This window comes from Periplaneta americana, chromosome 7 (assembly GCF_040183065.1).
Source record: "Periplaneta americana isolate PAMFEO1 chromosome 7, P.americana_PAMFEO1_priV1, whole genome shotgun sequence".
In the NCBI taxonomy this organism is placed as follows: Eukaryota; Metazoa; Arthropoda; class Insecta; order Blattodea; family Blattidae; genus Periplaneta; species Periplaneta americana.
Genome location: NC_091123.1, coordinates 153,869,911 through 153,897,000, shown reverse-complemented (window position 1 = coordinate 153,897,000; position 27,090 = coordinate 153,869,911). Strand labels below are relative to the sequence as shown.

Here is a 27,090-nt window from a genome sequence, read left to right as displayed (position 1 = left end):
GTGGTTCGTTAATTCTCTGAGATAAAGATTATTTTAAGAAATACAGGAAACGAATACACAGAATAGCTTATCAAGTTGTTTGTGCATAAGAAGCTATTTTAATCTTACCTGTTCTCAATTCACTCCGAAGTTACTGTAATAACATTATAGCATTATGTCCATATAGAGAAACTATACTTTCCAATGGTGAAATAATAATTAATTACACAAATCGGTTAATTTACCTTCCGATATTACTTCATAAAAACACAGAAACATTATCTGTAGGCTATGATTCATAGCTTTTGATTGTTGCTGTCCAAGGCCCCTTATAGACGAATTCATTTGTTTATTTCATTACACCGCCTTAGATGGCAGTTATTTTAATTTTGAAACTCATTTATCTCATTAAATATCAGTCCTATCAAAATTTTTCAAAGAATAAAACGTATCGGAAATTATTTTTAAAGAAAGTTTTGTTATGTAACATTTGTCACAAAAATCAATAATAAGCAGATATTTCGATTTAATTCAAACCCCCTTATAACCGCCTTCTAAATAATGTATTTTGAATGCCATATAGCCTAAAATCTAAGTTACAACGAACTTAATTTATATTCCAATTTTCATCGAAATCGGTTCAGCCATTATCGCGTGAAAAGGTAACAAACATACAGACAGACAGATAGACAGACAGACAGACAGACATACAAACAAAAATTTCAAAAAAGCGATTTTCGGTTTCAGGATGGTTAATTATATATGTTAGGACCAATTATTTTTGGAAAATCGAAAATTACCAGAAAAATTTCGGCTACAGATTTATTATTAGCAGGGAAAGGATTTATATGTAAATACATATTTACTTATAAAGCTAATATAATTTATATTTTGCATTATCTTTATGTTTCACAATGTGTAGGGTTGAAAAATCCTACTTTTATTTTCCATATTTTTCCATATTTTAGAGTTTAGTACATATTTTCGTTAATTTCCATATATTTTCCATATTTCATATAAAACAGTCCATATTATATTAGGTTTAACAATAAAACAAAACAAAATTCCATTAACTTTTAAAAATACATTTCAACAATAGAGATTTAAACACATGTTCAGTAATCCCTTTAACATCAGAGTTATTTGAAAATTAGCAGTCCTATCCACAATGGGAAAGTAAGTTACAAAACTGTATTAATTTAATTTAAAATTTTTAACAGACTTCAGTTGTGCAGCTCAACAGTTAAATGCCAGTCAGAGTACACATAGGTTCAGTTTTGTAAATCATACTATAAAGACGGTAAATATGCCAAAAGTACGTCATTCAGTCAATTTAAAATCAAAACTAACAAGTTACATTTCAGAATTTAAAGAAGATGGTTTATCAACTGACAATAAAATATTATTTTGTAATTTGTGTCAGTGTGCAGTATCATCTACACAAAAGTTCCTGGTGCAACAACACATTACAACTAGTAAACATCAGGCCAACAAACAACTAAATTCCAAGCAGAGACAATTGTTTTTAACACAACCAACAACATCGAATGTAAGATCTGAGTTTAACATCGACCTGTGCCGTTCTCTCATCTCTGCTGATATTCCTCTCTACAAACTAAAGAATAAGGTCTTCAGGGAATTCCTTGAAAAATATACTCAACATACAATCCCGGATGAGTCAACACTTAGGAAGACGTATGCTCCATCCATCTACGATGAGACAATACATAAGATAAGAGATGAAATTAAAGATAGTTCAATTTGGGTTTCCATTGATGAGACTCCCGACAAAGAAGGTAGACTTGTTGGTAATGTAGTTATCGGTTTGTTAAGTGAACAATATTCTGAACGAATTCTTTTACATTGTGATGTTCTAGAAAAGTGCAATAACAAAACTATAGTTAAACTGTTCAACGAAGCTATGGGTATCCTGTGGCCAAAGGGTATTATGTACGATAATGTGTTATTCTTTATTAGCGATGCTGCCCCTTATATGGTCAAAGCTGGACAAGCATTATCTGTTGTATATCCTAAATTGACTCATTTTACTTGTGTGGCGCATGCATTTCATCGTGTGGCAGAAGTGGTCAGAGACAATTTCCCTAAAGTAGATTTGTTGATTTCATCAGTGAAAAAAGTATTTCTCAAAGCTCCCAGTAGAGTTAACGTGTTGAAAGAAATGTACCCTGAAATTCCATTGCCACCAAAGCCAATTTTAACTAGATGGGGTACATGGCTAGAAGCAGTTGAATATTATGCCGAACATATAGACTCTATTAACAATGTTCTCCTTGCATTGGACTCTGAAGATGCAGTCTCAATTGATACTGCGAAAACAGTTACCTGTGACATAAGTGTGAAGAATGACTTAGCTCACATTCAGCATACATTTTCATGCATCATAAAAACGCTCAAAAGTCTCCAAAATAGGCACCTTTCACTATCTGAAAGTTTTGAAATTATAAATAGTACTGTGGAACAACTGAATCGTGGTAGAGGTAAAGTTGCAGATGCAGTAAGAGCTAAGGTGGACACTGTACTTTAAAAAAACCCTGGATATGAAGAACTACAAAAGGTTGTTGCTGTGATGAGTGGTGAATCAACAGTGAAGATTAACTTGGACTTATCCCCAGCAGACATTGTGAAATTGAATTATGTACCAGTTACTTCTTGTGACGTCGAACGCTCTTTTAGTCAGTATAAATCTATCCTCAGAGACAATAGAAGAAGATTCACTTTTCAGCACTTGAAAGAAATGTTTGTAACCTATTGTTATGGTAACAGACAATAAAAATTGTGTTTTGTTGAAACTATATTGGAAGATAAGGTACGTCCATTATATTTTTTGTTTAGTTTGATTAAAATGTACCAATATTTAACGTACATAGTCATTTTTTTATAATTTTAAGTCCATATTTAATTCCATATTTTGGTAAAAATCCATATTTAATTCCATATTTTGGTAAAAATAACTACATATATATTTACATATTTCATATATTTTTAGTCCATATAAATCCGTTCCCTGATTATTAGTATAGATATCAGAAGTTACTGTAATAACATTATAGCATTATGTCCATCTAGAGAAACTACACTTTCCAATGGTGAAATAATAATTAATTATTCAAATCGGTTAATTTACCTTCCGATATTACTTTATAAAAACACAGAAACATTCTCTGTAGGCTATCTTTCATAGCTTTCGATTGTTGCTGTCCAAGGCCCCTTATAGACGAAGTCATTTTGTTTTTTAATTCATTACACGGCCTTAGATGGCAGTTATTTTAATTTTAAAACTCATTTATCTCATTAAATATCAGTCCTATCAAATTTTTTTAAAGGAATAAAACTTATCGGAAATGAGTTTTAAAGAAACTTTTGTTATGTAACATTTTTCCCAAAAATCAATAATAAGCGAGATATTTCGATTTATTTAATTCAGACCCCTTATAACCCCCCCCTTTTTAAATAATGTATTTTGTATACCATATAGTCTAAAATCTAAGTTACAACGAACTTAATTTATATTCCAATTTTCAACGAAATCCGTTCAGCCATTATCGCGTGAAAAGGTAACAAACATACAGACAGACAGACAGACATACATACATACATACATACATACATACATACATACATACATACATACATACATACATACATACATACATACATACAAAAATAAAAAAAAAAGCGATTTTCGGTTTCAGGGTGGTTAATTATATATGTTAGGACCAATTATTTTTGGAAAATTGAAAATTACCAGAAAAATTTCGGCCATAGATTTATTATTAGTATAGATTTTATTGCTAGTAAGTTTGAAATGAATACAAGTTAGTAAATACAATGAAAGATAAACTAGCCCACTCCTGAATGTATAAGACTCGTGCTCAGGAGAGGATTCCAATACAGGAAAAAAAAAAATTAAAATTGAGAGTGAATACAGATTAAATAGTGTTTAATATGTTTAAACCCAAACTATAAATTCAATACAAATTTTCATATATTTTTTTTATTAATTTGGAGAGGATTCGTGGTTAAAATAATATTGGAATAAAATTTGTTTAATAATCTGGGACCTTGACTCATGCTATGATAAAAAGGTGTATTGGTTTTACATTTTGGTTCAGACAAACGCAGAGAATTAATATTTTTCGTTCTATATTAATATACTTTTCAAAGTTATTAAAATTTGTATGAAAATATTTTAATAAAATAAAATGATACATTTGGTTAATGTTGAAAACTTTGAAATGTTTAAACAACAATTCAGTTGGGTAATCTTTCTGCTTTTTTAAACAAATTTTTAATACTTTTTTTCTGTAGTAAAAATAAAGGATAAAGGTTGGATTTATAAGATCCACCCCAACCTATAATACCATACATAAATATGGATTGAAATAATGCTAAATAAATTACACGTAAACAGTTAATTGACAAAATATTTCTTAGAATAACAAAGTAACATAATGTTTTATGTAATTTATTACAAATATAATGAATATGATTATTTCATTTTAAATGATTATCAATAATTATACCTAAGCATTTAACTTCATTAATGACTGAATAATTGCAATTTATATCAGAACAATCAGAATTATGCATTTTAATTTGTAGTATAGTTGAAATTGGTTAATTACCTTTATTACTTAAAGAAAATGGGATAGCTATTGTTTTATCTTTATTAATCACAAATGAAATTAAATCGAACCATTATTTTATTAATTTTAAGCCGCAATTTGCATTATAATAAGCATCAGTCCAAGTTTTTCCACTAAAAAGTAATAGAGTATCATCAGCATACGACTATAAATCACCTTCATATTCTTTAAGGTCTATTATTAAAAGGTCATTAATATATATATATATAATCGAAGATGATTATACAGAAAATGAAAGAACAGTGTGTATGAACGAATTAGTGCTGGATAACCTAAATTTAAATGAAATGTTAATGGAATGGGAAATATTCAAGAAGGTATTAAACAACATGTGCAGAAATAGATTTCAAAGAGTTCGTACAATTTATGTATGTTTAGAAGCTAAGTGAACATTTTCCTCTAATTGATTTAGTTATACAGTATGTCGCAACAATTCCATTGCGTACTCTAAATTTAGAAGCATAAATCTTGTTAAAACTGAAATAATTAGAAACAGCCTTTCAGTAAAATTAGTAAGCACTCTGGTAACAATAATCTTTAAGGACCTTCCTGTAAAGAATTTGATTCCCAAGCGCCTTCACCGTTTGGAATACTCATAAAAACAGATGTATCTATATATATAATTTGAACTGGTAATGGAAATTACGGGAAGACAGCTGAACGGATTTTAATAAATGGCCCCTCATTTTGAAGCTTGGAACCCAAAGTTTTTCGGAAAAGTAGTAGTTTTCAGTGAAATGTCAATTTTCCTACAAAATTTTCCTATTTTCCAAAATCCATCTGTTGTCAGTTTTGAGAACTAATTTTATTCAATCACGGCCGACTTGATTGAATTTCAGAACAAAACACACACTACAATAAACAATAGGCTATTACACGAAGGCCATGACCTGCAGGATTGCCTACATATTTAGAGCTCAATTCAATTTGTTATTAAAAACTGATTATGCAGTGTATAATTTTCTGACTACAGCTGTGTATTGGATATTCAAATCTACGAAACTTGAGGTGGTTTGATGACATTATTACCATTAGAAATTAAATATTATTATAGTTAATATCATGATGCATCTATTTTTCATTAATTGTACATAATATTGATGCTATATTGATGACATGAAAGTGAAACGTTTTGTGGTTATGTAAGTAAATGTAGAGAATATCTTAATTTAGATCTTCATTTCTATAATTTACTGAGTGACTGCTATATATAACTACAAAACTTAAGTAAGATAATAATATTGTTATTAAAAAACAAATATTTTTATACTTATTAACCCAGTGGGGTTGGGTCTTTTTCATATACTTAATGACGGTGTAGTGTAGGTATTGATGTGTCATTGTCTTCAGTATTGGCTCGAGAGAGCGCAAAAATTACAGTTCCTAAGGAAAGATAAAAAGGTATTACTTACTGAAAAATAAGAGGCCTAGAAAATTTTCTGGTCTCCAGATCATTTCAGCAAGACCTCTTAGTGGGATAAAATGATTTTACGCTCTACATTTCAAGTTCTACATGCAGCATCTATACGAAAATGCTATTGTTCGAAAGCTTAGCAAACCTGACATTTTTTTAACTTTCGCCTACAATCCACAATGACCTGAAATAGCTACTGCTATCGTCCTGACATTGATACTTGCGTTTTCACGTTGAAACTCAAAAACTGAAGTTGGATAGGTTCAAGAAAAAGTATTTGGCCTATAAAAATCCATTCAGAGGGAGTATGTTTCATTATTATGGAAGCAAATAACTATCAAAAAGACAAGTATTCTTCATTGAAAATAAATCTGAAAAATTTTTATTTGAACGTCTAACGAACTTAGTTTGCTGCAGTATTTGCTGCACAAGCCACTAGTACGTACTTTAATACGATGTAAATTCAATAGTAGAACTAATTGATTCTAACAAAGGTCCAATGATATACTTACATATACCTACAGTACGAGAAGATGGGTAGAAAGTGTTAAAATTTCAAGAAGCAAATTACATAATATTTTTTTCTGTAAATCTTACTGTGATCATAATATTAGTTCATAATTAATCAACTACAGTAGTGGGTGCCAAACACTTGAACTTGAAAATGGTATCACTGTGTGTGTTTCGAATACAGAATTCGAATTTGAGGAGCTACTGTATTTATTTTAATACAGTGAAACCTGTCTAAAGCGGCCATCTGAAGTTACCTTGTAAAATGGCCGTTTTATCAGGTGGCCGCTTGATTAAGGTTGCGGTTTTTTATGAATCAGCATGAAAGTACTGAATTTCATTGACTTTTTAGTACTGTGCGCGTACAACAATCGTGCATATTAATGTCAGCCTCTTCCATTCTTGCAACTAGCCTTTTCAAAACTCAATTTCTTCGCCCTCGCACACTTGAACCATTCGTAAACGAAATCATTCACATTACTAAACACAGATTCTCTCTTCTTTTTTGGCTACCATTCTTTTAATATTTCATATTAATTATATCCATGTCGATTGCAGCGATGGCGTTGATGATGCGGTCGCGTAACTCCGGCAGATTTGCCGGCAATGGAGGTACAAAAACAGAGTCTTTAACATATCCCCACAGGTAAAAATCACAGGGTGTTATGTCAGGGGAACGTGGAGACCAGGACAATAGCTGCATATCGTCTCTGCTCGCACGACCAATCCATCTGTTTGGTACAGTTTTTTGCGGTACAGTTAACTCCCTGCTGGAGCGGCGTGTAGATTTCTGTGGACTACAATGGAAGCATGCCCGCACTCGTTCAACTGTTTCTTGTGAGACGCGTGGCCGACCAGGAGATTTTCCTTTACACAGACATCCTGTGGTCACTAATTGATTGTACCATCGTCCAATGGTCTTGGGGTCTGGTAGATCTTTATGGAATCTTGTTCGAAAATTTCGCTGCACTGTTATGACTGATCTTGTGGAATGAAATTCCAACGCTACAAATGCACGCTCAACACCAGTCGCCATTTCTGTAAACTCAGGTCCTCTACCGGTAAGAAGTGGAATAACGCCGCGCGGATAATTTCAAATACACCTTTGAGAGATACCTTATTTGGTAATATTAGTACCATTGTTGTATTATTCACGGTTTGTCTATAAAAAATCCACAAACTAGTACAATCATTTATGCTCACCGTGTACTATATAGCCGCCACTCAGTAAATTATAGAAATCAATATCTAATATAAGATATTCTCTACGTCTACTTATATAACCCAAAAACGTTTCACTTTCATATCATCAATGTAGCATTAATATTATGTATAATTAATGAAAAATAGTCGCATCATGGCATTAACTATAATAATATTTTATTTCTAATTGTAATAATGTTATCAAACCACCTCAAGTTTTGTAGTTTTTAATATCCAATACACAGCTGTACCCAGAAAATTACACACCACAGAATCAGACCTGTAAATTATTTTTAGTAAGTCTTGAAGTTTTTAATAACCAATTTAATTTGAGCTCTAAATATGTCAGCATTCTTGCAGATCATGGCCTTCGTGTGATATTGTTTACTGCAGTGTGTTTTTTGTTTTATTCTGAAACGCAATTAGTTAGTGACGACAGATGGATTTTAGAAAATAAGAAAATTATGTTGAAAAATTGACATTTCACTAAAAATTACTATTTTTCTGAAAAACTTTGGATTCCAAGCTCCAAAATGAGGGGTCATTTATTAAAATCCCTTCAGCCGTTTTCCCGTAATTTCCATTACCATTTCAAATTATATATATATATATATATATATATATATATATATATATATATAAAATACCCAAGGAGATTTTTGTTTATTTTGTGTAAGTCATCTCGCGACCCTCCTCAGCTCTTTACACGGTCCCCTAGGGGGTCGCGACCCACAATTTTGGAACCAATGGTTGAAATAATTGTCAAAGATAAAGTGTGTAAAATGTTGAAACTGAAACAATAATGCGACATGCAAAATTACAGGGCACTCTTCGCCCACGGCAAACTCCACTAGGTTACTCAACTCCTTCTACCGGAACTACATATGGACAGAGCAAGTCTAATACGTAAAGGTGATTAGTATTACACAAAATGAATTCAAACCCACACGCACCTTCTACCTTTCTACATACTAAAAGAATTAATGTAACGGACAAAATCAATCACCGTAAATCCATTCGGTCAAAAATAATGGCTAGATTATCGCAATAATATGGGGAACTCTATTAACTTGTTGTGAAAAGACGCAATTGTTGATCCCGTTAAATGTGACACGGATAAAGGGGCAGAAACATCATGACGAGATTCTGATGGCGTTAAGCATTCTTAAAATGGTTAAAATATAATGATAGCCTAGCCTAGGATTATTCAAAAGTTACAAAATATTTGAAAGCCCTGCAATTTTGTTAAAAAGCAAGTTAATAGAAGAATAATAAGAAAATTTTTGTTCATAAAACTGTGGTCGGGAGGAAATTTATATATATATATATATATATATATATATATATATATATATATGAGTTTTAATAAGTTCTCTTTCCTTTATCTATTGAATCAGTGCTGGTCATCCCTGAATATAGCTTGACCAAACGGCATATACCTCTTTCTTCTGTCTCTTTCCTTTCCGCTGTAAAGCGCTCAGGCTCTCCTGAGCTCTAAAGCGCGCGCCTGCTCCTATGGGCATCAATTGACATGACTGGTCTAGAACTAATGTCTTTCTGTACACTTCCGGAAAAAAAAATACTGATTCTGATGGCTAAATGCCTGGACTTGAAATGCAGGTCGCACCTAAAATTGATCACTTTCCTTTTGTCATATTACTCCTTTTAGATGTCGTTGGACACTGCAAATCAACCAGATATAATTCTGTGGCCGGGAGGAAAAAGGTCTTAAGTCATTTTTTTGTGAAAATGAGATTTTTATATATTCTACAATCTGGTAAAACGGTTAAAGTCAAATAAGACTCCTAACTGGATTTATAGAGCGTTACCAAATGTCCTAAGTACTTTTTGAATTGAGCACATACAGAATAAAGGACTTAAGAATATTTAATACTTTATTCCTTACAAACCATCACATGTTTGCTTTCCATGCTTCCCTATTAAAAAGGTCTAACTTGTATTTTAGCTATTTTATCACATACTGATGGTCTTTCCTTTTAAAACTTTAAGCACCAGGGTAAACAGTCCTACAATTGTTTTAGACCCATTTTGCATTCCTAATAATTTACATTTCTCATTTATTTTGACATGAAGAAGGTCTTATGTTTAAATAGTCCCTTCTACTCAGTTTGGGTTCTAGTCTTAAAAGGGCTTAAGTGCGACTATTTTTGGAAATAATCAAGAACATGTTAAATGAGCAACATTACCTATTTTAGAAGAAATATAAACAAATTATATCCAGAAAAAAACCTCTTAATTGAAAAACCTCTATAATTGACACCAATTTCAATCTTTCTACTGCTCTCCTGAAAAGCATAAAATTTTTACTTGAAGACCTTTTTCCTCCCGGTCACAGAACAATGGGGTATATTTTTAAAGAAACTTCGAAACTTCTTTCCAATTCTTTCACTATTGTTGCTATGGCAAATGAAATAAACAACAATTCAAACTAGTCCGCCGAGTTAGTTCTGTGTCTGCTTTCAAACTAGCCGGCCCGAGTTCAATTCCCGGATGTAAATATTTATAGAGAGCTTTCTTATTTTAAATGAAACGTATGAGGGAAAAATTGTTGTAAGAATCCATTATCACTTGGTGAGCTTTCCTTGTTAGAATTTTCTAATCGTGTAAGCAGTAACCACTGGAAAAGTCAGAAGAAAGATGTTAATTCTGTACAAATGTTATCGGAATATTATATAAAGTTTATTTCTGCGACATACTTTATAATTACTACATTTATGTCGTTTTGTTTAAAAAAATTACTTCATTTCTTATTCTGTCTGTCCACTTCACACGTTACATTCTTCTCCATATCCACATTTCAAATGCTTCTATCCGCTTCTCTTCAAAATATTAATAATGTGACGAAAATGGCGGTAAATATAGTCAACTACATTGGAAATATGCTTGAACTTTTAGGAACCAGTAGTGCAAAGGCTTTCCGAGAAAAATGTTCCTAAAATAACCTATGTATTTAACTTCAATTTAATTACAGTGAAACCTGTCTAAAGCGGCCATCTGAAGTTACCTTGAAAAATGGCCATTTTATCAGGTGGCCGCTTGATTAAGGTTGCGTTTTTTTATGAATCAGCATGAAAGTACTGAATTTCACTGACTTTTTAGGACTGTGCGCGTACAACAATCGTGCATATTAATGTCAGCCTGTTCCATTCTTGCAACTAGCCGTTTCAAAACTCGCTTGCGGTACCTCAGTTTAAATGATTGGATAATACCTTGATCAAGGGGCTGGAGGTGTGATGTGGTATTTGGGAGAAGAAACACCAATTTCATGGATCACTTTGCGATTTTGTCGTTTAATTTTGGAATTGAAATCGCACAGCTAATTCTCAAACAATGATGATGTCATCCAAGCTTTATTGTTGGCAGTCCACTTCACCTCCAATAAGCCCACGTCAACATTTTTCAAACATCTTGGTTTCAATGATTTCCCTATCATTAACAGTGGTTCTTTTTCTCCTGCAGCATTAAAACAAAAGAGCAGGGTTATTCTGTCTTTTGCCACCTTCCCCCCTTTACACTCTTTTTTCTTAAAACTTAAATTTTGTTAGGGAGGGCCCTGAAAAAAACCTGTTTTGTCAACACTGTAAATGTCTCTGAGTTCATATTCCGCAAGAATTGAAGGGAGTCTATTTTTTTCTATTCTTCAATAACATTGGTTGCAATGTCACCTTCTTCACCAGACACAGAACGAAGTGCAATGTTGTGCCGTTTTCTAAAGCACTCTAACCACTATTACTAGCAACAAAATTTCTTACATTGAGTTCTTTGGCAATTTCAAGACCTCTCTCTTGAATCATAAGCCCGCTTATTGGCAACTTCTTCGCCCTCGCACACTCGAACCATTCGTAAACGAAATCATTTACATTATTAAACACAGATTCTCTTTTCCTCCCATTCTTTTAATATTTCATCTTTATTCTTAATTACATCGTTTATTTGTGTCGTTCCATATTTGAATATTTCTGCAATTTTTCTCGCAGATGTTCCCTTCTCACTTTCTTCAATCATTTTTCGTCTCACCTCTAAACTTAACACCACTATAAATTTATTGTTAGACATGATTTCTCTCTCAAACTAACTTCACAATTCCTCTGAATCAAGTGAATGAAAAGAAGAAAAATGCGTAAAAGCTGGTCCATATAGAGAAAGATAGAAAGAGGAGAAAGAAAAAAAAATCGAATGGTTAACTACCTAAAACATACTGTGACATTTTCGATAGAAAAATTCCGTGTTTCAATCCTTAAAAAACGAATAAGAATTTATAGCTGTGCAGGGTCGGAGTGGAAAGTGACAAAAGAGTCATAAACAGTAACCAACTAACCCCAAGATATGGAGGGTGTACTGTTGTACACTTAGCTTCCTGTCCTCTAACCATCGAAAAAATAGGTCAGACAGTATCCGTGAAAAGATTTTTTGTTGGACAGTGACCGTTATAGTCAGGTTCCAATCGAAATAGACCCCGGCCGCTGGCCGGCGCATGAGATGGCCGCTAAATAAAGAGAGAATTTGTATTGATCTTATGGAAAATCCAATTCGTTCCAGAGAAAATTGGCCTTTTGGTCAGGTGGCCGTTTAAATGAAGTGACCGCAAAGGCAGGTTTCACTGTAATATTTTTCAGATTTAAATTGTTTTAATAAAATCAAGTATTTCGATGGCTCAGAACGAGACTGTTACAACTCAAAAATAGAGATTTTTCAGTAGAGCCATTTAAAGTTTTCCATTGTAGATGGTAAATTAGAGAATCATGGCACAACAATGTGCATTTATGTCCCACTAGGAAATTTTTAGAGTTTTAACACTTTCACATAGCATAGTTCTCAATTCAACTGTTCAAATGATGGTAATAACTCAAAAAGTGAATTTTTTTAATTGTTCTGAGCCATCGATATGATGTAGGAAGACCAAAATATACTTGCAAAATTGTGTCTATGCTGTAAAAATTGTGAATTGATAGATTCAAAAATTGAAGACTAGAAACATTTCTTGACTCATACACAACAACCATACGCTTAGACTAGCCAGTCCCCTTAAATAGTCTACCTCTGGAAATGTATTTAAATCGATATTAATTTGGCATATGTCAACCCAGTAATAAAAGGCAATTCACGAAACTCTGGGCTCTCCTCATAGGCGGGGTTATGGGGGGACACTACTCCCCCAAACTTGTCTGAATTTTTTTCTACTAACGTTAGAAATTATTGAATTCAAAAGATCTTTTTTGATTTTGTTTATGATTAAGTTTCTGTTCTTAAATTGATGAATTAATGTCTTCAGATCATGTACAATATCTGGACTATAATATTTATTTCACATTTCTGAATGTAGCCTATAAGATTTTCTATACCTCGTTTGAGGAATGGAAGAACTGTAATGTTTCTTTTGTAACAGCCTGTACAGTCTGCAGGTGTTCAGGCCGCCACTTGGAGAAATATGAATAACGTATTACACAACAATGCAGAAAAAAGAAAAGTGACCCCGGTACAATGTGTAAACTTAAAGACGAGATTAAATAAAATAATTAAAGTTTGCATTTCATAATTACATCTTCAGGAATGCAAACTTTATATAAAAAAGTTGTCCACGCCTGTGGAGTAACAGCACGTCTAGCCGCGAAACCAGGTGGCCAGGGTTCGATTCCCGGTCGGAGCAAGTTACCTGGTTGAGGTTTTTTCCGGGGTTTTACCTCAACCCAATATGAGCAAATACTGGGTAACTTTCGGTGTTGGATCCCGGACTCATTTCACCGGCATTATCACCTTCATCTCATTCAGACGCTACAGAGGTGTGAAAATTATTAGAATAATCTTAATTTTAAAGGTTTTTTAATAGTTCCTTCACAAATATTCATTGAATTGATGAATATTGGTATATAATATTATTATACTGATGTAGGATATAATTACTACTAACAACGCCGGAAAGCATTGTTGTACATTGGTATTTTTCTTATTTTACTATTGTTCTGGGAATTCAGAAATTATTATATTATGTTGGCGGAATTGGAAACATCAAAAATTAATTAAGAAATGCTTTAAACAAATTGTTCTTTGCGTTTACATTGTTGTGAAGGTTCAAATGAACGTATACATCTGTTTTGTGCATATAATTTTTTTTGTGTTTCCAATTCCGCCAACATAATATAATAATTTCTGAATTCCCATAACAATTGTAAAATAAGAAAAATACCAATGTACAACATTGCTTTCCGACATTGTTAGTAGTTAATATATCCTACATCAGTATAGTAATATATACCAATATTCATCAATTCAAGTAATATTTGTGAAGGAACTATTAAAAAACCTTTAAAATTAAGATTATTCTAAAATTTTCACACCTCTGATGACCTAAGCTGTTGATAAAGCGTCGTAAAATAACCTACTAAAATAAACAAAAAATATATGTATAAAAAAGTTTCTGTTAGCACTGTTACGAAGTTTTACTGATGTATGTATCTGTTTCTGTATGAGACAGAAAAACAGGGAGATTGTTTTAAGTTATGACTTATTATAATTTGTAGTAAACCTACAATTCAATGGACCCCGGACCCATTTCACCGGCATTATCACCTTCATACAAGTCAGACGCTAAATAACCTAGATCTTGATAAAGCGTCGTAAAATAACCTACTAAAATAATAAAAAAAATACAATTCAAGCCTTATACAACTCCGTCCGAAACATGGCGGATGTGGATGTAACAATGTAAGAAACATGCCTTCGAAAATACTTACTTACTTACTGGCCCTCACATAAGCCCGCCGTTGGTCCCTATCATGAGCAACATTAATCCATTCTCTATCATCATATCCCACCTCCCTCAAATCCATTTTAATATTATCTTCCTATCTACGTCTCGGCCTTCCTAAAGGTCTTTTTCCCTCCGGCCTCCCAACTAACACTCTATATGCATTTCTGGATTCGCCCATGCGTGCTATGCTCTGCCCATCTCAAACGTCTGGATTTAATGTTCCTAATTATGTCAGGTGAAGAATACAATGCGTTCAGTTCTGTATTGTGTAACTTCCTCCATTCTCCTGTAACTTCATCCCTCTTAGCCCCAAATATTTTCCTAAGCACCTTATTCTCAAACACCCTTAATCTCTGCTCCTCTCTCAAAGTGAGAATCCAAGTTTCACAACCATACAGAACAACCGGTAATATAATTGTTTTATAAATTCTAACTTCCAGATTTTTCGATAGAAGACTGGATGATAAAAGTTTCTCAACCGAATAATAACAGGCATTTCCCATATTTATTCTGTGTTTAATTTCCTCCCGCGTATCATTTATATTTGTTACTGTTGCTCCCACATATTTGAACTTCTCCACCTCTTCAAAAGATAAATTTCCAATTTTTATATTTCCATTTCGTACAATATTCTCGTCACGAGACATAATCATATACTTTGTCTTTTCGAGATTTACTTTTAAACCTATCTCTTTACTTGTTTCAAGTAAAAATCCTGTGTTTTCCCTAATCGTTTGCGGATTTGCCCTCGAAAATACCTTTATTAAATAATCATATTCCGACTGTACAACGGTCAAGCTATAACGGGGGAAAGGAGGTAAATGATGTCCTTCATAACCTCGTTCTATGGAGATTCTATGGTTTTGCTTTACCCCCCCGCACTCCCCAAGGAAATGGTTCTGTCTCCGCCTATGGCTCTTCTTATCACCCAAGCAAACAGAGTGGATTTTCGTCCCAGGGTGGATGCATACCTTATTCAGTGAACCAGCTGAGTCACCAGTCTAAAATTTTTTTAATAAACAAGTGGGGAATTGGCGAAAATCCACCAGACTGCAATTTAAGAAATGACGCATACATGAAGTGTTACTTGTGACAGGTTTCCTCTCTTAAAGTGGAAACTGATCTCAACAAAAATGGCACTGGGATCGTTTCCTCATTTGCAAGTTGTGCACTCCACTCATGGGCAAGGAGGGGCAAGCTGACGATATCCTTATTTGATACCGGGGGCCAACTTTCATATCGGCTGCTGTATATGGGCTGTCCTACCTCGCGGGTCAGGAGTCCCGGCGGGCTCGTGCTCAGGAGTCGGCGATTCGTTGCCACTGGAGTCGCCGCCGCTGTCCCCTCCGCCGTTCTCAGACCGCGGGGACATGCCCCCTTCCTGCAAACAACACCAAGTTTGTCAAAACAACTTGACAGGACTATAACTTTTTTTTTATTTACTTCAAGTAAGAAGTAAGTTGCTTGTAAAGTAAATGTAGCTATAACCAATTATAGAAGAGAGTAAGGTGCAACCTTTCCGCTTGACCCCATCAGTCAATAACTCGACCAATCACTGCCCCATAGCAACCGGAATAGCCATCGTGCACCTGGTCGGAGTGCAATTATGCTGAATTGCACGATCATGTAAAAACAAGAGGGAACTATGATATGACGTCTATAGTTCCTAGAGTCAACAGACGTGGATATCGTACCAAGTGAGTGGGTAACGGCCGCTCCATTTAAGGCACACACGTGTATTTTGCAACTGTTTCACACCGAGTAACAATGACAAAGATAGTGATGAGCACGCAAAACTCGTAAAAATATCTTCCTGTAATTCGAACGGGAAAAATATGTTTGTTACTCTTAAAACTGACTGACCACTGCACGGCTATACACTCCGCGCAAAATGTTATGGGCTTCAAGTCCTTGTAACTGGGCTTACAATGTACAGATCCTGGAAATAATTATTACCTAAAACTGCATCTACACGGTTCAACTTTATACACTCAAGCAATGCATGAAAGATTGATATTCAAAATTAATTAATATATTATATACCTAGTTACATACGTAGTCAGGATAACAGAGAGGATTTGGAATTGAACGGGTTACATCAGCTGCTTCTCTATGCGGATGACGTGAATATGTTAGGAGAAAATCCACAAACGATTAGGGAAAACACGGGAATTTTACTTGAAGCAAGTAAAGCGATAGGTTTGGAAGTAAATCCCGAAAAGACAAAGTATATGAAGAGTTCGCGGGAAAAACGATGAATGTCACTTTTCTCTTAAGGATTAGATAATGATCTAAGTGAGTCTATAACTGCAAGATGTAGTGCTGTTTCTATAGAAAATAAAGGAAAGGATTACTGTATTCGTGGCGATAATTCTCCTTTTTAACATTTTTCATAAGAACAACATTAAATTTCGCAGTGATCCATTGAATTACATAATGACATCAACCTTAACAAAACTGTGACATTCATCGTTTTTCCCGCGAACTCTTCATATGATTATGTCTCGTGACCAGAATATTGTACGAAAGGGGAATATAAAAATTGGAGATTCATCGTTCGAGGAGGTGGAAAAATTCAAATATCATAGAGCAACAACAACAAATATAAATGATACTCGGGAGGAAATTAAACACAGAATAAATATGGGAAATGTCTGTTATTATTCGGTTGAGAAACTTTTATCATCTAATTTGCTGTCGAAAAATCTGAAAGTCAGAATTTATAAAACAGTTATATTACCGGTTGTTCTGTATGGTTGTGAAACTTGGACTCTCACTTTGAGAGAGGAACAGAGATTAAGGGTGTTTGAGAATAAGGTTCTTAGGAAAATATTTGGGGCTAAAAGGGATGAAGTTACAGGAGAATGGAGAAAGTTACACAACGCAGAACTGCACGGATTGTATTCTTCACTTGACATAATTAGGAACATTAAATCCAGACGTTTGAAATGGGCAGGGCATGTAGCACGTATGGTCGAATCCAGAAATGCATATAGAGTGTTAGTTGAGAGGCCAGAGGGAAAAAGACCTTTGGGGAGGCCGAGACGTAGATGGGAAGATAATATTAAAATGGATTTGAGGGAGGTGGGATATGATGATAGAGACTGGATTGATCTTGCTCAGGATAGGGATCTATGGCGGGCTTATGTGAGGAAGGCAATGAACCTCCGGGTGCCTTAAAAGCCAGTAAGTAAGTAAGTAATGTTTGTTATTATTCGGTTGAGAAGCTTTTTTCATCTAGTCTGAAAGTTAGAATTTATAAAACAGTTATATTACCGGTTCTTCTGTATGGTTTCGAAACTTGGACTCTCACTTTGAGAGAGGAACACAGATTAAGGGTGTTTTGAGAATAAGGTTCTTAGGAAAATATTTGGGGCTAAGAAGGATGAAGTTACAGGAGAATGGAGAAAGTTACACAACAAAGAACTGCACGCATTGTATTCTTCACCTGACATAATTAGAAACATTAAATCCAGAAGTTTGAGATGGCACGTATGGGCGAATCCAGAAATGCATATAGACTGTCAGTTGGGAGACCGGCGGGAAATAGACCTTTGGAGAAGCCGAGACGTAGATGAGAGGATATTATTATAAAGGATTTGAGAGAGGTGGGATGATGACAGAGAGTGGATTAATCTTGCACAGGATAGGGACCGATGGCGGACTTATGTGAGGGCAGCAATGAATGTTTGGGTTCCTTAAAAGCCATTTCTAAGTAAATTAAAAATAAGGTTGGAATTAATCTACCCTAAAAAAATAAATACAACGAAAACATTCTTAATCGTATTATATAAGTACTGGAGATGACGTTCAAAAAGGCGCACCACGTAGACACAAAATTTTCATGCATCTTAATTGAACGCGTGTTTTAAACTTGATTCTTTCAGTATTTTTGCCATATTGCATGCGTACGCGCATGGAAAATTGAATGCTAATCGTTACACCACAACGGTGGACAAGTGAGGGTTGAGGTAATTGAAATGACAGTGCTGGAAGAATACTGCTTCAAGTGGAGGCAAAGCCCTTATCCTCAGACTTTTACATTACAAGTATCACTGCAGCCAACGCTGCATATTGAAACAGAGTTCCAGGAATGATAAAGCCGCGCTTATCTTACCACACGCTCATTTTCCAAGAAACAGAATTTTAAATAGATTCGAAGAGCGATCTGGCTACACGTGGTTTCAAACATAAGCACTTAATTCCGCTTGCATTTTTTCCTTCGTCACATAAAAAGAACAACCCTGAACAGCTATTGAAGTTACATCTTTACAAGGTAACTTCTTACGAAATACAAAAGATATCCATGAAATATTTAGGGACACTCGAATTTCTAAATCAATTAGCAGCCAATTAGCATGAAGCGTACAAGCTTCGTCTGTGTTATAAAAGCGCATACTTAACTTACCACATTACAGCCAACGTATAAACGACCTCTAAAGTTATTATAAGCATGCATCATATGTCGAGGTCAACTGTAACACCTGCTGTAACTTGGCGAGATGTGTCAGTCTTCAAGTCACAATACGTAGGGACCAAGTCCCACGCCTAACTAATCGACAGCTTAGCCTACTATTCAAGTGGGATTAGATTCAAGGGTCTTCATATACTCGTACATACGCTGCAAGATGCAGTAATCTTTAAATAAAGCGGCCTTAAAGTGCCTGGTGCATCGTCTTGAATAATAATAATAATAATAATAATAATAATAATAATAATAATAATAATAATAATAATAATAATCTAATAATTCCATTTTGCTTATGTAGGCTACTAATTCGCCACTGTAGTGCAACAATCAGTTGAAATCAACCAATCAGAGCCAACTATCACATACATACGTTGCAAGATGTAGCAATTCTTAAATAAATCAGCCTTAAAGTGCCTGGTGTATCGTCTTGCATAATAATAATAATAATAATAATAATAATAATAATAATAATAATAATAATAATAATAATAATAATTGGAGATTTATTCTTCGAAGAGGTGGGAAAATTCAAACATCTTGGAGCAACAGTAACAGATACATATAAATGACACTCGGGAGGAAATTCAACGGAGATTAAATATGGGAAATGGCTGTTATTATTCGGTTGAGAAGCTTTTATCATCCAGTCTGCTGTCAAAAAATCTGAAAGTTAGAATTTATAAAACAGTTATATTACCGGTTGTTCTTTATGGTTGTGAAACTTGGACTCTCACTTTGAGAGAGGAACAGAGATTAAGGGTGTTTGAGAATAAGGTTCTTAGGAAAATATTTGGGGCTAAGAGGGATGAAGTTACAAGAGAATGGAGAAGTTACACAACGCAGAACGGCACGCATTCATTGTATTCTTCACCTGACATAATTAGGAACATTAATTCCAGACGTTTGAGATGGGCAAGGCATGTAGCAGGTATGGGCGAATCAAGAAATTCATACAGAGTGTTAGTTGGAAGACAGGAGGGAAATAGACCTTTGGGGAGGCCAAGACGTAAATGGAAGCATAATATTAAAATGGATTTGAGGGAGGTAGGATATGATGATAGAGAGTGAATGAATCTTGCACAGAATAGGGACCGATGGCGGGCTTATGTGAGGGCGGAAATTAACCTTCGGGTTCCTTAAAAGCCATTTGTAAGTAGTAGTAATAATAATAATAATAATAATAATAATAATAATAATAATAATAATAATAATAATAATAATAATTTCATTTCGCTCACGTAAGCTACAAATTCAGCACTGTATGTAGTGTCACAATCAGTTGAATTTCAACCAATCAAATTCAACTATCATTACAATATCTTCGATTTCATGTTGCCACTATTTTCTTGACCTTGACTATTCGTAATTGTTCCCCAAATCAATGAAGACCACAATAACCTATTTATCAACAAAGTCAGAAATAATTAATCAGCCTCAATTTCCCCACCATCAAGTATAATAAATTTACTTTTATGGAATGTCATTTACATTACTGTAAGTTTAATAATTACACATATTTTAATATAATTTCGTTTACAGCAAATATTAAAATTCCCGTTATTGCGTTGTTTCTGTTAGTCATGGGCAATTAACACTACATGGCTCTAGTCATATTTCTAAATAAACGTTTTAGTTATTTCTTTGCGAATTAGGGATGCCAACTTTATGTTTGCTACTTCTGGACACAATTCAAATTTTGCATTTAGGCCTATGGGGAAATACTGACACAATAACTTCAGAAGTACATATTGATCTCCAATTATTGTAATATTTAACAGCTTATAATGAAAATCACAAAACAAAAAGTCTGACACTCTGACACTTAGAGTCTATGAAATGCGTTTTATGATATGATCAGTGAGATACAGCAAATTCGACCACAAGAAAATGAGGAAATTTTCAAATAATTAGGGACTCAATATTGCACTACAACGCAGAGAACCAAAATAACTGAAGAACTCGTGTTCTTAGGATACCTTGGATCACTGGACGCCCTCTCAAAGATGACTGGAAGGCCTACTTTGTAGGATGGTGGTAGTGGTGGTGGTGATAATGATGATATGAACATATATCCGCGTGTACAGAGTGTCTGACTTCAGTCGTTCATTTTTTTTAGGCAGCCCAAATAGCAGCCGAGACATGTGGGAGGTATTTAATGGCTTTGCAGACTGAATTAGGGGTGAATATAACATCCACTGACATCGTCACGTGAATGTTACGAATTTTAGTCTTCATCTGAGAATTTTAAGTTAAATATGTGCAATCAACCCGTCATGTAAATAACTTACTTTCTTTCGGGTTTCTGACGTTTCTTCTAGTCGCGTTTATCTTTGTATATTACTTTATCGAGTCATCTAATCTTCTAACAGTTGCGATAATATTATATCTTAAATTATCTCCAATCCCTCAAATTAATTTGTTTTGTTTCATTCGGAAAAAGCAACATACATAATAAAACTGTATCTTTAAAGAACACAGCGAAGACTTTTCACACAATAATTATTATTTTATTTCAAAGTATTTTGAATATGTCAATCCTAATGACATTACTTTGAGAACGACACAACCTGGGTAGGTCAAGAAAAACGTTGCATTCAGACTGTGGATGGTCTACGACATAGTAACGAGTTCGTAGACAACCCGCATGGAGTTGGACGCTGTCGATGTATTATTAATCAGACTATGTACTGTACGTACAGTATAAGTTTACATACGTGTTAAAACAAAACGAAAAACTGTGTAAGTTGACCGTGTCTGGTTCCGACCACACCTGGTCAACATACATAGGTGGTCAACTTACAGAAATTTTGGTTATGTTATCTGTGATGGCCATCTACGTAATTAATACTTCAGAAATGTATAAGGCAAACTCGGCTAATTTCGCAGTATCTCATATATTAATCAGTTGCGGAGTTGTCCGAGTTCGTTTGAGCTTACAAAAAATACGGATAAATGCCTGAACCCGTCGGGGATGTTTCATGTAGAAAGATCCTATTGCAATGCATTCTGGCGAAAGTTATACAACTATCTGCTATAGTATGTGTTTGATTGCTGAGATAGGGTGAATAAATTTGCAGTGTTGTGTTTCTGGACATTTTATCGTCGAGATATTCAGAACTTAAGTATCACACTATGATTAATAAATTCTCCATATTCTTATGATTAATTTGAACCCTTATTTAACTAATTTAGTTTTTTTGTAATATTCTTTTGTCGGTACTCAATTTCTTAACTAGTTTCCGCTAGTTGCCGGCAGAGCAGTTCGAGTGGCACGCAGATTCTAACTTCCTTTAAGAAGCGCTACGGGTTAAGTATGCGCCAGCCAGAAAATCTGTCCTACCACAGAGCAGCAGCCTCAACTCGCTCGAACTTGAACGATTTTTATGATGTGCTAGGAAGTGTGTATGAGAAAGCAGAACTGAGTACCAAGCCTAATCTCATTTTAAATTGAGATGAAAAGGGTTTTCATTGGTTACGAAACCTAACAAAATTGTGTCCCCAAAAGGAGCAAAGTCTGTCTACCTTCAAACAATGACAGAGAAAGGAGAAATTGTCTTGCCAGCGGAAGCGGATTCGGATTAGGCCTAAATAGTTCTCAAAATATTTTTTTTTTCTATATTTAGCATAATGTTTAATGCAAATATGTGTTAGATAAATTTATTAATTTACAATTAATATGCAAGTCTTTTCCTGTTATTAACGTTAATAATTCAAGCTCAGTTGTTTTATATTTATTGCCTAGTTCTTAATGTATATTCAGTTCATGTGTGTAAACATGTAGGCCTACTGATGTTTACATTACATTAAAACATGTTTTGAGCTAAAAAGAATATTCTTGAAAATTACTGCGAAATTGCCCGAGCAGTACTGCGAAGTTACACGAGTTCCTGAAACACATACATATTATCTCATGTTTTAGATGAAGCTATTTCCTTGTTGAGATACACTTAAAAATAAAATTTTTGTATCAATCAATACAATTATGTCTAGTGATTAACTGCTGGATGAAGAAAAATTTTTTAATCATTTTTGGGTATAATTATAGGCAGAAAGTCTTATACTGCGAAATTAGCAGAGTTTTCCTTACGTAATTATGTACTGGACACGGAAACTATCGGCATTGGACAAAATTGTACCACAGTCTAGTATATACAGTTGCGAAGCTCAATACGTAGTAAATATGCAAACATTAGATAGTTGCTCACCACTAGGATCGCTAATATCGCCTCATTACAGGCAATGCAAAATAGTACCGTCACAGTTGTACAAATAAATAATGTACAGTATGTACAGTAAAGTAAGTACAGTACGGTATTTAGATTGATCAGTGAGAGAGATATCCAGAAATTCTGCAGTATATGGAGTCCGCCGTCTTGCAAGAATTTGGCAACGTATTGTTGACATGGCAGGAGACTATTTTTGAAGTATGTATGTAATGTCAAAAGTAACCAAAATAAATTTAATGTGAAACAGTAACTGTGTTGCCATTACTTTTCGAATGTCCTACCATGTGTTGCAACTTTAATGAACTCAGAAACTCATAACAATGAAAGTAGAAGCAAGAGGAGAACATTTTGAACATTTGTTAAGAGTTTCTGAATTGATTAAAGTTGCAACACTTGCTGCCAAGCTGACAATATCTAACAGATGTTTCATTATCTTCTGTCATTAATAATTAAACAAAAAAAAAAAAAAACTAAGGATTTTCGGATGTTTATATGAACTTCTTTTTCTTGTTTTGGTGTGGGGAACATGCCCCCAAATTTTGTCAAAGTATTTCTGAAACATCCTCTATATTAGGGCTACCACATATTTTAGAACAATTTTTATACAGTTTATGTACCGATATGGATTTTCGGAAAAAAGTAAAATATATAAAAATACCTTCTAACATCATTTTTGGTATTTTTTGTACTGTGAGACTACCAATTTCGATCGTAAATATCCATAAATCATTATTTTCATGTATTACATGAGAAATAAAATAGGTTTTCACCTAAAATCCGAGAGGTATAGTGATTATGAATTACTGAGAACGATGTTAGAGAAAATGAAGTACAGCGTTTGAATCCCGCCTTGATACTATCTCTAATCACCACAAATTATACTTAAATTCTTCGAAATTTGAAACCTAGTCTCCGAAGTAGAAATCCTACGTCCTAGCAGTTCACTTTACGGCCCTCTCACATCAGGAGAGAAATTTTTAACAAAAATATTTTGGTCCTCTTCATAGGAATTCGACGTTTTATCGTTCTGGCTTGTACATATGTAGGCAATAAAACTCTGAAATGCTTCACGAATACAGGTCTGTGTCATAAGGTTTTAATACTGGTCATTTACGAGAGGAACTATTACACTTTTAAATACCTTACAATAATTTCAAAATGTCTTGTGATACACGGCGAGACATCGTTTAGAACCTTGTACGTGTTTTTAAAATGCCCATAAACGTTTGGAAGAGCCGGAAAGAGGTCGTATATCCGTGATTCCGATACAGAAAGAATGCACGCATGTGGAAATGGCTCTGGTCTCACGAACCGATTTACGGTTGTTCGTCGTGACACGAACTGCTCCGTCTAACTGCCTTACTAAGACATTCCTGTCAACTCACGCATTCGTCATAAGCAAAACGGACTACAGAAAATACCTCTTTACTGTGTTATGCATTCTCAGAATATTGCTTCGTTTGTTCGTTGATTTCGAATGTCTATCATTGCTAAGAAGAAACTACCTACTGAAGGATGCACTGGAAGGAATGATGAACGGGAGAAAAGTTCGGGGCAATGGAAGATATCAGCAGATAGACAACATTAAGATATATGGATCGTACGCTGAGATAAAAAACGTTTGAACGAAGTCGCCATTTCAGTTGACTATCTACGCGGTAAAAAATGACGATCGTAAAGCATGTTTTATAGTACATTAAAGAATTTGCAATTTGAAATGTTGGCAAACAAAGAAACAAATGGTAGAGAGGTGATATAAACAGAAGAAAGTATATAAACATTACTTAGGCCTACTTACTGCCTTTTAAGGAACCCGGAGGTTCATTGCCGCCCTCACATAAGCCCGCCATCGGTCCCTATCCTGAGCAAGATTAACCCAGTCTCTACAATCATATCCCACCTCCCTCAAATCCATTTTAATATTATCTTCCCATCTACGTCTCGGCCTCCCCAAAGGTCTTTTTCCCTCCGGCCTCCCAACTAATACTCTATATGGATTTCTGGATTCGCCCATACGTGCTACATGCCCTGCGCATCTCAAATGTCAGGATTTAATGTTTCTCATTATGTCAGGTGAAGAATACAATGCGTGTAGTTCTGTGTTGTGTAACTTTCTCCATACTCCTGTAACTTCATCCCTTTTAGTCCCAAATATTTTCATAAGAACCTTATTCTCAAACACCCTTAATCTCTGTTCCTCTCTCAAAGTGAGAGTCCAAGTTTCACAACCATACATAACAACCGGCAATATATTTTATAAATTCTAACTTTCAGATTTTTTGACAGCAGACTATGTGATAAAAGCTTCTCAACCGAATAATAACGCGCATTTCCTATATTTATTCTGCGTTTAATTTCCTCCCTAGTGTCATTTATATATGTTACTGTTGCTCTAAGATATTTGTATTTTTCACCTCTTCGAAGGATAAATCTCCAATTTTTATATTTCCATTTCTCACAATATTCTAGTCACGAGACATAATCATATACTTCGTCTTTTCGGGCTTTACTTCCAAACCTATCGTTTTACTTGCTTCAAGTAAAATTTCCGTGTTTTCCCTAATTGTTTGTGGATTTTCTCCTAACATATTCACGTCATCCGCATAGACAAGAAGTTGATGTAACCCGTTCAATTCCAAACCCTCTGTGTTATCCTGGACATTCCTAATGGCATATTCTAGAGCAAAGTTAAAAAGTAAAGGTGATAGTGCATCTCCTTGCTTTAGCCCACAGTGAATTGGAAAAGCATCAGATAGAAACTGGCTTCTACGGACTCTGCTGTAAGTTTCATTGAGGCACATTTTAATTAATCGAACTAGTTTCTTGGGAATACCAAATTCAATAAAAATATTATATAAAACTTTTCTATTAATCGGATCATATGTTTTTTTTTTTTTTTTTTTGAAATCTATGAATAACTACTACACAAAAAAATTAAAAACATATGTTATCAAATAGAGCCTGGCCATAGTGGAAAAAATAGACATTTTAGGCACAATAAAATCCTTTCAAACGTTCATATTTTGTGTAAAACGTGAAGATATTCAACTACTGTTAGTTAAATAGAAGAAAATAGACATTTAGCTTAAAATCCGAGGTCTATCAATGACATTTATTCTCTCTTTGTCAAATGATAATGGATCTACATTCGTGACGGGAGTGTGTTAAAAACATAAGGGAGGCTATTTTGTTGTTACAAAATGAACGGTCACTCTTCCGCTTTTGCATCAATTCGCTTGTAGCTTCGGGATATACTCGCTGGTAGCCTGACTGACCGCTTTGTGGTACACTTCTTGTTGTCACAATGACATAAAGCCTCTTCTTTAAAAGAGGGCTGCACGTCTAGGTTTCATTTGTTTATCAGTGTGTGTCCTGGATTCAAGAAACTTGTCAACTCGTAACCTGTTTCCAGTGCTGATGGTTTTCCAACCGTTGAAGCTCGCGACAGCTCAAAGCTAACTAACACTTCTGAACAGTAATTTCGTGAAGTTATTCCCGGTCATTATAGTGCAAAGCGTCCTAGATGGCGTTAAATCTTTAATAAATGGATATCGCTAAGTCATATTGTAGCATCGTTATTGGTAAACGTTCCGACATTGTCAAAATACATTTACTACTTGCACGTAAGTGCGTAGGCCTATATAACAAGGAGATGTTTTAACGTTACGTGAAAGTCACGGTCGCGAATTCAAATCCCACGTAGGGCATGAATGTCCATTATTATTTATTTATTTAATATATTTAATTCTACTGACAGAGTTAAGGTCACAAAGCCTTCTCTTCTACTAAACCAGTATAAGAACAACATAGCAAATATAGTAATAGCAATGCAGTAACAATAAACAAACAAC

General features: G+C 34.4%; 1 protein-coding gene across 3 annotated transcripts in view; it reads right to left on the bottom strand.

Annotated features, from left to right (window-relative positions):
• bs (serum response factor blistered) overlaps positions 1 to 27,090 on the bottom strand; it is a 423,352-nt gene that overhangs the window by 97,921 nt on the left and 298,341 nt on the right. For all 3 annotated transcript variants that reach the window (XR_011333218.1, XM_069831666.1, XM_069831668.1), the window contains exon 3: positions 15,809 to 15,923. Coding sequence is in view for 2 of the 3 variants with exons in the window: in XM_069831666.1 (XP_069687767.1) it covers positions 15,809 to 15,923 (115 nt within the window). In the remaining variant the exon portion in view is untranslated. The remainder of the gene's footprint in view (positions 1 to 15,808; positions 15,924 to 27,090) is intronic.